Source organism: Uranotaenia lowii, chromosome 3, assembly GCF_029784155.1.
Source record: "Uranotaenia lowii strain MFRU-FL chromosome 3, ASM2978415v1, whole genome shotgun sequence".
Taxonomy (NCBI): domain Eukaryota; kingdom Metazoa; phylum Arthropoda; class Insecta; order Diptera; family Culicidae; genus Uranotaenia; species Uranotaenia lowii.
In genome coordinates, this window is record NC_073693.1 from 149,796,917 (window position 1) to 149,811,236 (window position 14,320).

Consider the following 14,320-nt stretch of genomic DNA (forward strand, 5'->3'; position numbering starts at 1 on the left):
CATGGAAAGGTACTTGGTAACGAGATATGTTTTTTACGAATGTTATAGAACCTTACGCTTCACAGTGTAGAGAGGGGAAGAAAGGAAGGGGCTCCATATAATTTTTTTTCGTTAAGCTTAAAAACTTATCAACCAATGAAACTATATTTGATATAAAAGGATTTTGGGGATCGAAAAAAATGGGTATGATTATTAAAGATCACGATCTTCATTCAGCAGAGGGTGAAGGAAAAAACAGAGGGGGGGCTCTCTTATCAGTTTTTTAGCATAAATCTAGAACATATCAAACAAAAACAACCATATTTCATAAGTTAGATTGTTAGCGAACAATTAATTTGGAACCCTTTTTTTAGGGCTAAGCTTAAGGAAACAGATTAAAATTATCAGATCTTAAACACAAATTTATAGATCAAGATTCAGAAAACAAATTTTGTGTCTTTGTGTTGCAAATTCGAAACTTTCTGAAAATATCATTTGATTTTGAAAGGTGTAGCTAAGCACACCGGGTCAGCTAGTTTCCTATAAAAAAGGAAAAAAAAATAGGACCCCAGGGTTTGAAAAATTCAAAAATGACCCCAAATCAACTCAGTCTATTATACAACACATTGTTGCAGTTCAATAAACAAATCAATAACACTAGTTTACAACCTATATATTTAATGTAAAATTGGGCGCTGAATCCAAAAATAAAATTCCAAAAAATCTCAGTAGAGCAGTTTTTGAGTTATGCTCCGAATATGAAATTTTGGAAAAATAAAAAAAAAGTACTTGAACTCAGATTTAAACATCTCGAGCTGCTTAACATTATTTGAAATCTCTTTTTTGCATATTAGATGTATATATACCTGCTATTGATCACTGGAACTTTATTTTTAGGTATGATCAAGAGTATTGTTGATATTAGTTACTTTATGATAGAAAAAATTATAAAAACGCATTTTTTAGAGAAAAGAGAACCACAGTGTACTAATCATAGTACTCGAAGGTCACATGCAAAATTTCAGAAAGGTCTGACCATGGGAAGGGGTGGCTGGAGCTTCAAACGTGAATAGGATTTTGAGGTATTTTGCTCGAAAGGAACAACAAATATTGGTTTTTCATGAAAAACGTTTTTCTTCACAAGCCGATCGTTTTTTTATAAATTTTTTTCTCAAAGTCTAAATTGAGACAAATATTTCACTCGAAGATTGCAATCCGATTGGACTTGAAACAAAAAAAATATTGCGGTTCAAAGAATGTGTTTTGGCCGAAAATTCTCGTACAAAACGCAATGCGTAAAAAGTACTCAATGCGTGTTAGACGACAGTTTGCAGCCGAAATACAATGTTTTAACCGTCATAACTTTTTCCTTTTTTTTGAGTTGACATTTAAGGATAATAGAAAATCAGATTTTTTAAATGTTTTTATCGAACTTTCGCTGAAACAAAATTTTCTCTAAAAAATGCGTTTTTTTATAATCTTTTCTATCATAAAGTAACTAATATCAAGAGTACTCTTGATCATTAGTAAAAATAAAGTTCCAGTGATCGATAGCAAATATATTTACCTCTAATATGCAAAAAAAAAGCATTTAAGCATAACTCAAAAACTGTTCTACTAAGATTTGAATTTCATTTTCGGATTCAGCGCCCGATTTCACATAAAAAACGATCTTCAGTTTACTTAGTTAAAAAAATACTGTAAACTAGTGTAATTTTTCAAATACCTTGCTCAAGACGCTAAGTGTTGATATGGGGCGGTAATTGTTAACCTCAAGGATGTCATCTGATTTAAAAATTAAAGTAACTTTAGCTGTTTTTAGGCATTTTGGATAGATGCCAGACTCTGACATTTTGTAAAAACATTTTGCAAGAATGCATGAAAATATCAAATGGTGATTATTAAGTAAAAGCGTAGGTTTGTTATCGGGACCATTGTTTTTTTTTTTTTTTGAGAGAGATTTTATAACTGTGACAACCTCATTAGCAGTTGCTGGGAGTAAATATAGAGAGTGCGTCACACGGTCAATATTCGCTAAACTTATGTTGGATCCAAGTTTATTTTATTTTTTCTAGTACATATTTCAAATTAAATTTTCACTGCATGCCTAATAAATATCAAATATTTACATGGATCTCTTAAAAGGAAATATTCTTTCCACTGAGATTCATGTTTCAATTAAGTTTTTGTAACGTAAAATCATCCCGCACTAAGTAACTATATTATTTAAGTTCTCAGCATGAGCAAGTCAGACATGCTGAGAACCGTTAGCGTCCATTACCAGGGGGCTCATATGAGCTTCTTGGTGTGGGGGAGTGTGGCGGACCGCTAAGAAAAAAAAACTGTGGTCAGTTGGGTGGGTTAAGGTATTTCGGAACAAACTGGACCCCTTCCTCTGCATACCATTCTTGAAGGACCTTGCTGTAATGACAGCTTGCCAAATCTGGCCAAAACGTTACGGGATGGCCGTGGGATCGCCAAATGCCAAATCATAAATTATTTTAATTTAAATTTGGCTGGAATATTCCCCCGAGCCGTTGCCAAGTAAAATTTTAAACCTGGGATCTGCCCGAAGTCAACTTTGACATAGCCCGGATTTTGACCACATTATTCTGTTTTATGGTCCGATTTGGCTATTTGCTAGCCCGATTCGACTTGATTCCTTCCTGGAGTCGAATTCTCCTCACGGTATTTTGGGTAGCACCTGATTTTCTGACTAAATCACGGCCCGAAAAATTGGAATTCCTCTTAATCATCTTCATAAACTTTCCACGCAGTTTCCGATCGACAGTTCCACTCCGACGATTGGCTTGAGGCTTCCGAATCGTCGTCAGTGCTTCTTTATACCGTTTAATAACGCGCCATACTGTATTTCTGGGCAATTTCAGCTGTTTAGGTAGCCTAGATGCGGATCACAATGGAGTTTCCCAACACATAACTGTGCACAATTTTACCCTTCTTTCGGCTTCCATGTTGATTGTTTACAAAGTACTGTCGATTTTCGGAATGGCAAAAATACATACGTAAAGCTGACAAAATTCACGACACGTGATCGCCAAGAACTTCCAAATCCATCCACCAGGAGCGCCATAATATGAGTAAAAGTTTTAAATGAAGCAAGTTTTATTTTTTAAAATTTTCATACTGTCAAACTGAAAATACTCATTACATACAGGTTCCAAAAGGATGCGATGATATTTTTTAGTCAGAGGGGTGCAAGTGTCATTCTTACGACCAGCTGGGTGCAAGTGAAAAATATAAAAAAAAGTAGTCCGCCGTTTTAACATAAATATCGCAAAAACTTTAGTTTTTGGTTTTTCTTTCAGAATCATTCATTTTAGACCTCTTGAGACAGACACCATCGAAAATTGAGTAGAAAAAGTGATACGATAATTTTGATTTAGAAAAAAAATTTTGAGGCTCGTTTTCTCGAAATTATTATTTCGGCACTTGCACCCCTCTGATCCTAAACGCCTCAATAAAAAACAGCTTGGATTGGATTTTGTTTCATACTCGCAAAAAGGTTAACTTGCAACGCTTCCAACAAGCTATTGTTGTAATGAAAAATTGAATGAAAACTCATAGAAATGTTACTATACAGGCCATTAGAAATAATAACAGTAGGGAAGAATAAGGAGACTTGATCCCTGGGGCTATCTCGAAACTTGAATGATCTACAAAGATCTAATGCTCTAGGAAAGAGTGTCAAATGGAGCAAACCAACTGAGCTGTCAGCAGTTGGTCGAATGCTTTTTCAAAGTTAACGAACACCCGCAGAAGAAAGTCCTGGAATTTGTTGATTTGTTCCAGTATGAAAGCTTTCAAGGTTTTAAAGATTTTATGAATGTAAAGTAGAAAATGAAAATTTAGATATTCTATCAAACTAATTAGGCACATTAAATCAATGATTCAGGCATCCAAATCAGAGACAAGTAATCTATTTTACAATCACGTCAAACAACAGATCAGTAATTGAACCACTTGAATTGGGAAATCTTAATTGAGAGTAATCGGTCGAAATGAAGTGTGAGGGTACTTTTCTAATCAATTTGGTACTGATTGAAAGGAAATTAAAGCCAATCTCACCAAACATCAAAGTGATGCAATCCGTCCAACAACTTCTTCATCAAGCCAAAAATGCATAGTTCAGAAAAAAAACATCAAAGTGGAATCTGTCGGTTGAGGAACCTTCAGATTCAATTATCTTTGAACAGGGAAAACTCCAATCAACTGCAAAAAAACTGCCAATCTATACAGTCTCGATCAAATTGACTGGACCCGACTTAAATCACTGCTGAAACAAAAACCTAACAGAAAAGATCGAACCTTTTTAGTAATCTATAATTGCTGCCATCGAGCTAGACAGAGGTAATTAACTGGAAAACTTTTTGCCATTATTCTACTCCAAATCAACTCTCCTCGCAGGTGACATTGACGATTGCATCGTGACGCCGATCGTGCAAACTCAATTCACACCGCTCACCGAGGCACTTTGTGACGTCATCATGGAGCTCACCACCCAGGGTCAGTCGGCCACGATCGAGAACATCCGGACCCGGCTTCGAACGAGGTGCGTAATTGCGTATCAACATGAACGGTGTAAAGAAAAACAAGTTAAAACTTCCGTCAACGATCTGTGCCCATCATATGTGTCGCCATTATCGAATATGGATTCACCTGGTTACCTGTTTTTTATCATCTGCCCTTTTTATTCCCTCCGCAAATTACAGGTTTACACATATGCAGCAACCTTCGGTGGAGGTCATCTACGATACGCTTGTGCAGCTGATGCAGGAATTTAAGATCTATCAAACCTCGAAGGGCTACTTCATCGTCACACCAGAGTAAGTGAACATAAAACCATTCAAAAACATTTTCAGCGAATAACTGTTAAGGTTCCTCATAGTTAGGATTTGTTTTGCAAAAAAAATCCCAGCCTTTATGGTTGAGCAAATCAGATATTCCCTCATAATTGAAAATCAATCCATAGTAGATAATCATCTGAATCAGCTGACATAGTGACTAGATTTAATTATTCGAATTTAATCATGAACCTGGTTTGGTAAGTTGAAATCATTTTAAAAAAATAACGTCACGTGGTACAAGTGATAGTTTGACTAAGCTTTTTAAGAAAAAAATATATTAAAACTTCACAATAAAATTTCACAAGGCAGGAGAGTTTACGTTTTTCCGTGGTGCATTTCATAACTAGCTTTGACTGATTTAGGGTGGCTACATCCAAATATGCAATTTGAATGAAAATTTTGGGAAATACGGGGGGTGATACGCTTTGAACAAAATGCCTCTATTCCAAAAAAAAAACTTGTTAAATAGAATAAATTAATGATTTATATCATGGAAACTTTGAATCTAAGCTCTAACAACATTCTACTAGTGAATTAAAAATTCCGAAACAGATTTGATGAAATTTTTTATGGATAAACCGTTATTTATATGGAAGTTTTTAAAAGTCAACATTGCACTGCTCCCACCCCCTTACATTGATCCTTTTATCAAGATAACAAACCGTGCAAAATTTAATTTTAATTGAACCACTTTTAGGCGGCCCTCAAACGCCCAGAAGTTAAAAAAATTATTAAAAAAGGTGAAAATTTTCACTGAACAGATTATAATTAATTCTGGCAACACTGTAAAAATCTTAAAACATAATTAAAGTGTAGATTTTAAGACATAGAATATTATTAGAAGACAACAAGTAGTTTTGGAATAAGCAAAAAAAGTTGTGGACCTTTTTGTTTATATTTTTCAATATCTTTTCTATGGGGATATGTGAGAAATCAAAAATTAAACAAAAGTATCTGCAACTTTATTTTCTAAGTTTTAATTTTTTTAAACTTTGAACCATTGTCTCCTAAACTTAGAGTTTTGAAAAAAAAAATTCAGAAATATTTTAGTTCGTGAAAATTTCGAAAATGAAAATGAATTGACTAAAGCCTTATAAAGACTTACTGCTACATTTCAATGATTTATACAAGATGGAGCCATAATCACCAGAATAAAATAATCTCTTTCAAAATGCCTAATTATAGTATAATTATTATATAAACGATTGATAGTTTAATTGTTGAATAGTTGAGCTGATTGGTTTTGCACTTTGCGTTTTTTTTTCTTATTTAACAACGATCTGCGCACTGTTTTTCCTGTGTATTTTTTGTAAAAATTATGGCTATTTTTTACTGAATGAATTCAAACCCTGTTTGTGTTATGTTTGTTAAGATAAAAAAAATCCTGCTGATGTTTCCACTTTCATTGATTTTCCGTTCATCATTACTAATTTGTAGCTTTCTGATCATAATTTGGCCTTTCATTTCAACTGTGTTTGTTGTTGGAACATGATCCAAGAGCAGTATCAAGAGTATCAGGAGTCAAATATCGCAAAGCAACTCCAACAGCAGTTTCATTATTTTTTGGGTAAGCCTAATGAGTTTCGGATTTCAGAAGTCACCTTGTCAAGTTTGCTAGTTTTCAATTTATTTATAATGATTTGAGCTACCACATGTTGTGTCATGACCAACATTGTAATATTGTTAAAATATTTGTGATTTAATGTAAATCTTTACTTTTAATATGTGATTTAACAGAAATGTTCAATATATGGCAGCCCGGAGAATTGAAGTTATTAATTTAAAAAGATCGACGAATATCATAAGGAAAAGTAGGCGTATGCCAAAATATCATCACGCGTTTTTTCAGCTCCGCAAATATTTTACAAATTTCATAGAGAACAAAAAAATAACAACCAAATACAATTTAGGTGTTAAGAGATTTCCAAAGATGGTACCGTTCATGTGATAGTTAAGAGCAGGAAGTCCACAAGAAACTCTTGAAGAAGTTCCTTTTACAGTGAAAGTTTAGAAAAAATAGGCTGGAATTGAGAAAACCTGAAAAAGGAGTTTTGTGAAGACAATTGTAAAGGGGATTCTTATTTATTTATTGTTAATAAATCAACGGATCACGTATTGATCCTAATGATTAGACTTAAAAGTAACATTAATGTAAAATTAACAAAAAACTATGTACATACTACAGACTACACAGTTCTTAACATAGCTAGAATTCTTCGTCTAAACATATTCCTGGAGGTATCAAAGTCGAAAAGCTCTGAGAAACGGTTGAATGCCATTGCATTGTAATACCGATCAGGGCACTATTGGCTCCATAGTTGTTCTGACGAAGAGGAATGTGAAGCTGAAGGTTCCGATTTCTTAGTCCTGGAGGTCGAACGCACAGGTTGATAGTTTCCAGCAGCATGGGGCAGTCTATATTCGAAGCCAGCAGATCGGAGACAAATAATGCTCGAATGGTAGCTCGCCGGGCTTGAAGCGTGTCCAAAGATATAAGGTAGCAACAATTCTCGTATCGTGGAAGGCGGAATGGATCTTGCCAATTCAAGTGTCTTAGAGCGTAACGCAAAAAGCGTCTTTGGATGGCCTCGATTCGATCAACACCATTCTGATAATAGGGACTCCATACAGCAGATGCATACTCCAAGGTTGAGCGAACAAGGCTACAATAGAGACTTTTCAGGCAGTAAATGTCTTGAAAGTCTTTAGTGACGCGAAAGGTAGACAAATTAAATTAATATCACCACGGTGAAGTTGTAGTCAACAAAATTCCTAAATTTGCTGAAGTTAATAGCAAATTACATCGTAGCTGGAAAATAGTCGCAGATGGCATCAATTAAAAATCATATTTTCATCTGCGTCAATAGACTGAGTCGATTTGGAGACATTTCAGAATTTCTCAAACTCTAGGGTCTTGAACCCTACATTTCATGATTTTTTTTTTCTGAAAAATAATTTTAAACAGTCGGAAATGATATGAGCATTAAGGAAAAAAAATTAAAATTAAAAACGATTTTTCAGCTTCGTTTTGGTTCAAAACTCATCCATGATTCTTTGCAAAAAAAAAAATCAGTAACGTTTACATGACCAAATTGGAACTTTTAGATTTGTATGGGAAAATTGAATATTTTGTTCTGGAAAATCAACACTGATGTAAAATGAATTGATTGTTTTTCAATGCCAAAAGACATAGATACTTCTATTCAACAGTTAATAACTTTTTTGCCTGATAAGATACGAAGTTACGGTATTTGTACGGTACGGTTGTTCACCCCAAATCCAACTCCACGCTTCAGTCCTCCCCTTGATGCTGTATCTTTCGCGGTTTTGAATGAAAATTATTCTGGAAAAACATATAAAAAATTACCTACACCTCCATTAGGACTCAAACTCCCCTGAATCGAGTACTGTACATCGCTCACCGTTGACAATAAAAATCCCAATCGCCCCAATTTCCTCGATATTTTCAACGTATGCATTTTTACAAACAAGAATGCCACAGAATACATATGTACAAAAATCATGTAGAAAACTAAATTTGAAATATTCTGCCGACGGGAAGAGCCTGATTGCCCAACTTATCCTAAGTCCATAAAAAAAAATTCAGTGAATTCACTCAAACAAACGAGAATGCATCAAAGCAAGAACGTTTACCCTCGTATTTATTAGAATGAGTATTTTCGTTCAGTTAACCGTTCAATGCACCGTTCAATTTTCTATCAATTCCACAAATATTTTGAATGTCAATCTACATTCACTCTTTCTATTCCCAACTTTCTAATTTGTAATCAGTTTTGCATTCATGCATTCTAAACATTTGGACAAATTTAAATTGCAATTCAATGCTGACGGTAATCATACTTAGCTTTCATGGCAACTGCAAACAAAATTTGAATAATTTCACCTTGTGTTGCAGATTTCGGTAACCTCTCCAGGCAAGAAAATGTGTTGCAATCAGTTTTCGGTCGAAGCTCTTAACGAAGTGAAATTTGGCAAGTCACGTTACATGACTCGCCCCATTGACATCAATCCAATCTCAAAAAAAGACTAATGATACTAATAAATTTAACATTTATGGACAATACTGTTATAAATTTTTCTCATCTGAGGTAAAAATGTTAATAATTTGTAACATCTTCGCAGGAAACGACGTAGCAAATCAAAAACTCCCAACGAATATGGTTTCGCAAGCGACGAACCCTCGCCTCCACAGAAGGAATCGAAGACGATGTTGATGAGCAGTCACGAAGCCCTGAGCAGCCTGTACGGTGAGATTACAACCGAACGTGATGGCGATCAAACGCACCAGTGCATCCAGACGAATTTGGCCGATGTCATCTGCGGTGGAAATCCCAACGACAAGATCCTTTACCCTCGAACCAGCATGGGTGGCAAACAGCGAAGTTCTTCCTTAGCCGGAAGTCACAAAACGCTCGAACGACGCCACAGTTTGCGAATATTCGGTTCATCCAAACGACTGCAACGGTCCGCTTCGACCAGAAGCCTGTCCAAAAACTACTCTCAATCGGTAGCCAAGGACAACGCCTCGTCGGTGGTCACCAGCTCCAGCTCCGAAAATCAATCCAATTGTGATACGAGTATGTTGTTTGAATGTATTCCTGTATTCTAACAAAGAATTGTGAGTGAATCATGCCTGCTCTATTCCACAGAAAAACAAGCTTCTTCCCAATCCCTACTTTCGAGGATCTTCAGGCGAAGCACACGATCGAAAAGTAAATCGAAGCAGATCGAAACCTACTCTGCACAGTTCCCACCACCGGAATGGTTCAACTCTAAAACCACACATCTGCACAGTGTCGGAACACAAACGATGGACTATATGGTAAGATATGATTCAAAATCGTTTTCCATTTGAACTACAGGACACATAACTCATAAAATCGAAAAAGAGAAAAACATAATCAATTATTGGAAATGCTCTCATAAAATTAAAGGACATCGAATAACCGTATATGAAGCCTTATATGTTACTGAGGAGAATCAGATGCCCTAACGTTTTTTTATATCACCCTTATACTTTCACCTTGATTACGTTTGCATTAAAAAGTGAACTTTTTTTCGAATGGTGTATTGAAATGATCCAAAAGTAGTCCGTTACCCTACTTTTTCACTAATTGGACGGGTGCACCGACCTTACGTAGCCGCTGAAACCACTGTAGCCGCTCTTTAGGTCTTCCTCTTCATCATCCTTTGGAATTTTTTGTCACTCCAAGATAGATATCCGTACCGGAACCAGCCTTTTATACGATGCTCTTATTGTTATCTAAATGTCGCAGGCACACCTCAGGTGGAAATGAAAATGAAAAAAAAACTTATTTTATCAAAAACTACAAAAAAGCGACACATATTGGCTTTGTAACATGGGGGAATCGTTGAGGAATAGTTTAAAGCTGAATTTTGAACTGGTCTCGGTGTTAACTTTTTTTTTTATTTTTTTTTTCTCGATTCACCCAATATAAGAACATTTTCGGATTAAAAATCTGGCGATTCGAAATTAAACATTTTTATGGCGTTTTGAGCATTGAGACTAGTTTAAAATTCATATTTCAACTATTTCTCATCCATGTTAAAAAACCAACTTAGCTTTTTTGAGTTATTGGTGAAATAAGATTTTTCAGTTTCATTTTCACCAGAGGTGTATCGCGACCTTAAGAGTACCAAGGCGTCGTAGAGTCCAATACGGACGTATCCAGCTATCACTAAGTGCCGCAAGGTGTCCGTTTTCGACGCAGCGGGCTATCGCTATTTATCTATTTACATGGTGTTCCGATTCACGACATAACCTGATGAACAATATTCCTCCAATTCATTCGGTCCATAGGAACCGTTCTCCAACTTCTCTGCTTTTTTCTGCTGACTCATCAGTTACTATGACTCATGCTGGATAGGTAGGTAGTTCCCTCAGTGCGTTTTAAGGTACAACCTTCCCATGAAAAATCGGCAATCTTTGTACATCTGCTTTAATGCCTACGTTATAACATTCAAAGTAGAAAAATTCCGGTTGAATTCGTACCTATAGTTAATGAATCATTTTATTCTAGCCTCTTTGATTTCAATAATAGAAGACCCTTACTGAAATTTTAACCGATTATTGTCATAGGAAAATTTCACAACGTCTTTTTTGAACTTCATAATAATATTATATTTTTCACTCCAACTTTAGGACATTCCTATCAAATCGCGCCTTATGAACTCCACCTTCTACGATAGTTCGGACGTCAGTCAACGCTCGCTATCGTTGCCAAGGCGAAGGCACCACCGGCGAAATCTGTCCAGCGAATCGACCTTCTTCATATCCTCCCGGGACTGTTCTCCCATTCGCCGAGGCAAATCCCCGTCCTACTATTGTGGCAGTTTGCCGCGATCAATTCACTCAACCCCGGCCAGCTCAGGATACTACAAGTCTTCCCGCAGCAAACAGCTTTCGTCTACCGATAAATTGCACAGCAACAGTCAGAACAAGATCGAAAGCAAAACTAGTCGAGTAGGTAGTGGTCCGTCCAGTATCGACAGTGGTAAAATGACCTACATAACCTCGGGACCCTCGAGCTTTGACAGTGAAAAGCTGTCCTCAACCAGGACCAGTACTCATTCAAGTTTGGAATCACACGTATCAGCATCGACAGTTACCACCACGATACAGCAAACTACTTCGTCCAGTTACTTCATAGCCAACGATACGAGACCAGCTTACGTGAGCTCGGGTACTTCGAAGGACAAACCTCCAACCACAGTGACCACCACAACGACAAACGGTGGTACATCGAAGAGCAATAACTACAAAGGGTTCGAAACCACGTTCAGTTACAACAATCAAGCCATCAACGCAAGCCCAAACCACCATAGCAATAGTAACACTAGTAATAGTAGTAGTAGCAGCAGCAGCAGCAGCAGTAATGGTAGTAATACCAACAACAGTAATAGTCTAGTTAAAAATTCACTTAATGCACTATGTAACGAAGCCATCACGAATCACGGACTGATGGGCAGTCCCAATAACCCCAATATTTATAGGCTGGAATCGGAGGCGCCACTAGCCACCCATGAGATCGATTTTTGTTCGCGAACCAACGATCATTTAACTGTCTTGAATGATACACTTTTAAATTTTAAACTTAACTCGGAAGCCCCAAGCGAGCTTAACGAACTGAACAGGTACAATAAGAATATCAACAAACAGGAAAATACACCCATGAACAATAGCAAAACGTTGCCATCGACGCCTCCAGTACAACCGGCCAATTTTTTCTATAAAAACGTCCTCAAAAACATTCAGCACGACTCTAAGAACATCTGCGGCGATCTCGCCACCGATAAAGACCTAACGCAATCGCTCAGTGCCAACGATCATCACCAATCAAATCTGCGCCGCTCAAGTTCGGAAATCAAGAAGCTCAATTCGAACGCAGAACACAAACATCAACCTTCTTCACCGGAAAAGATCAGCGGCCTTATCGTCATGAAAAAGAGTCTATCGGTGTCCAGCGAGCCCAATCTCGCTAATCAACTGCAACAGGAAACCAACAGCAAAATAACAATTGTTGTAAAAGATTCGGACAAGCCGAACAACTCCGATCGTCGATTCTCGTTTCAGAACAAGGATGATCAGATGATTGAAGAAATGTACGACTTTCCCAGTTTAACCGATCTGAGCTTCAACTTTACCTCGCTGGCAGCCCAAAAGATACTCCAGGGCGATGCCAGTCTGAACAGTATCGACACATTGGTTGAACTCAACATCAACCAGGAAAAGCAGCAAACCATCATGAAGCTGAAGAATGACGCCTCCAGGATCATGGCGACACAGGATGTTTCGGATTCGAGCAAGGTTGTGACTGAATTCGGAATTGTGTAATTTTGAGGACGGTACAGCGTAAATCCACATTGAGAAAATTGTACATTAAACAAAAGCATAAGTGCCAATATTTTAATGATTGCAAGTACGTTGTATTTGTAGCTCTTGCTACCTAATAAGTATTATATGCTGCTATTATATAGTTTAATTTGTTAAATAATTGTAAAATAAACAACCAAGTAACGGACTAAACTGTAGAGCTTTTATCTATAGGGAAAACACCAAACGGATTCTCTATTGAAAATTTTAAATATTTTTTTTTTTGTAAAACAAATACCGAAACATACAAATCATACGAACGCAAGTATACTCTACTGTGGTATCATTCAAATAAATATTACAAGTTAGCAAACCAATTGTAACTTTCACAAATTTGTACAATCCAATTCCACAACCTATTATGGAATAATATACAATAAGAAAATAAAAGAAAATAGTTTTTTTTTATATATATCACCCTCCCTTCCACCTTGATCAGACGTATCGGTTTCAAAATGATCATCACCATGGTCTTTCAAAATATTTTTAAAATATGTAGGTATCTTGTCGTGGGCATTGATTATTTGTCTCGTGATTTATTCATCAGGTTTCAAAATAGGTAGGTACTTATATCCAGGTTTTACAAAATACCTATAAGGCACTTGCATTATCCGTGAGTATGAATTTTGAATCGCAAATTATCAGTGATATAACCGTATTTTTAGAATTTTGAAAATATGATTGAAAAGTTGACGTAATTTGGCACATTTTCGCATCTTTAGAATTAAAAAATAAGAAACATAGAATTTTTGACGAATTTTCAAAGGTAGAGGCAGAAACACAATACAGCGTCGGTCGTCGCGTCACGTCAGCGGTCAACGCTGTCGATAAGTACTAAAACGCGGACGCGACGCACCCGAGGATTTTTGCATCACAATTCAGCGTCAAGAGACATCTTAGATGTCTCTTGACGCTGAATTGTGATGCAAAAATCGTCGGGTGCGTCGCGTCCGCGTTTTAGTACTTATCGACAGCGTTGACCGCTGACGTGACGCGACGACCGACGCTGTATTGTGTTTCTGCCTTAGCTGTTTTTCGAATCTTTTGTCCATTTGCAATTTTGCAGAGTTTCTTAGGCTTAGATTCAACTTTGCAGTGGATTTTTAAGTATATTAACGAGAGATTTCCGTAATAAATTTACATTCACCAGAAAGGTAACTTCATTCCGATTCTAATGGTGTAATTACTTTAGCGCTGTGATACTTTACAAAAATATGATACGGTTTTATTAGACTCCTTCAAAGTATTGGTACACAATTTGAATTGTGATGTTTTCGCTTTATGCGAAACTTGGCTCTCTCCTAACACAGATTTCAACTTCCATAGCCACAATATCATTCGGCTGAATCGTGATGGTCAACGAGGGGGTGGCGTTGTTTTGGGGATCAAGAAATGCCACTCTTTCTATCGTATTTCACATCAACCATCTCCGGGTATTGAAGTTTTTTTCTTGCCAAGCCAGAATTAAATAAATGCAAAGACTTTGCCAACCTCAGTATTTATTCCGACCAATTCAAGCATGAGCCGGAACCAATTGGCGAATATTAGGTGGTATGAATAA

The 14,320-nt window shown here is 36.6% G+C and overlaps 1 protein-coding gene across 1 annotated transcript in view; it reads left to right on the forward strand.

Annotated features, from left to right (window-relative positions):
* The window catches only part of LOC129758599 (putative uncharacterized protein DDB_G0282133), a 509,097-nt gene extending 495,966 nt beyond the window's left edge, over positions 1–13,131 (forward strand). The window contains exons 8-12 of the mRNA XM_055756144.1: positions 4,405–4,549; positions 4,710–4,823; positions 8,988–9,442; positions 9,515–9,687; positions 11,029–13,131. Coding sequence (XP_055612119.1) covers positions 4,405–4,549; positions 4,710–4,823; positions 8,988–9,442; positions 9,515–9,687; positions 11,029–12,720 — 2,579 coding nt within the window. The 3' untranslated portion in view covers positions 12,721–13,131. The remainder of the gene's footprint in view (positions 1–4,404; positions 4,550–4,709; positions 4,824–8,987; positions 9,443–9,514; positions 9,688–11,028) is intronic.
* The last annotated feature ends 1,189 nt before the right edge of the window (positions 13,132–14,320 follow it).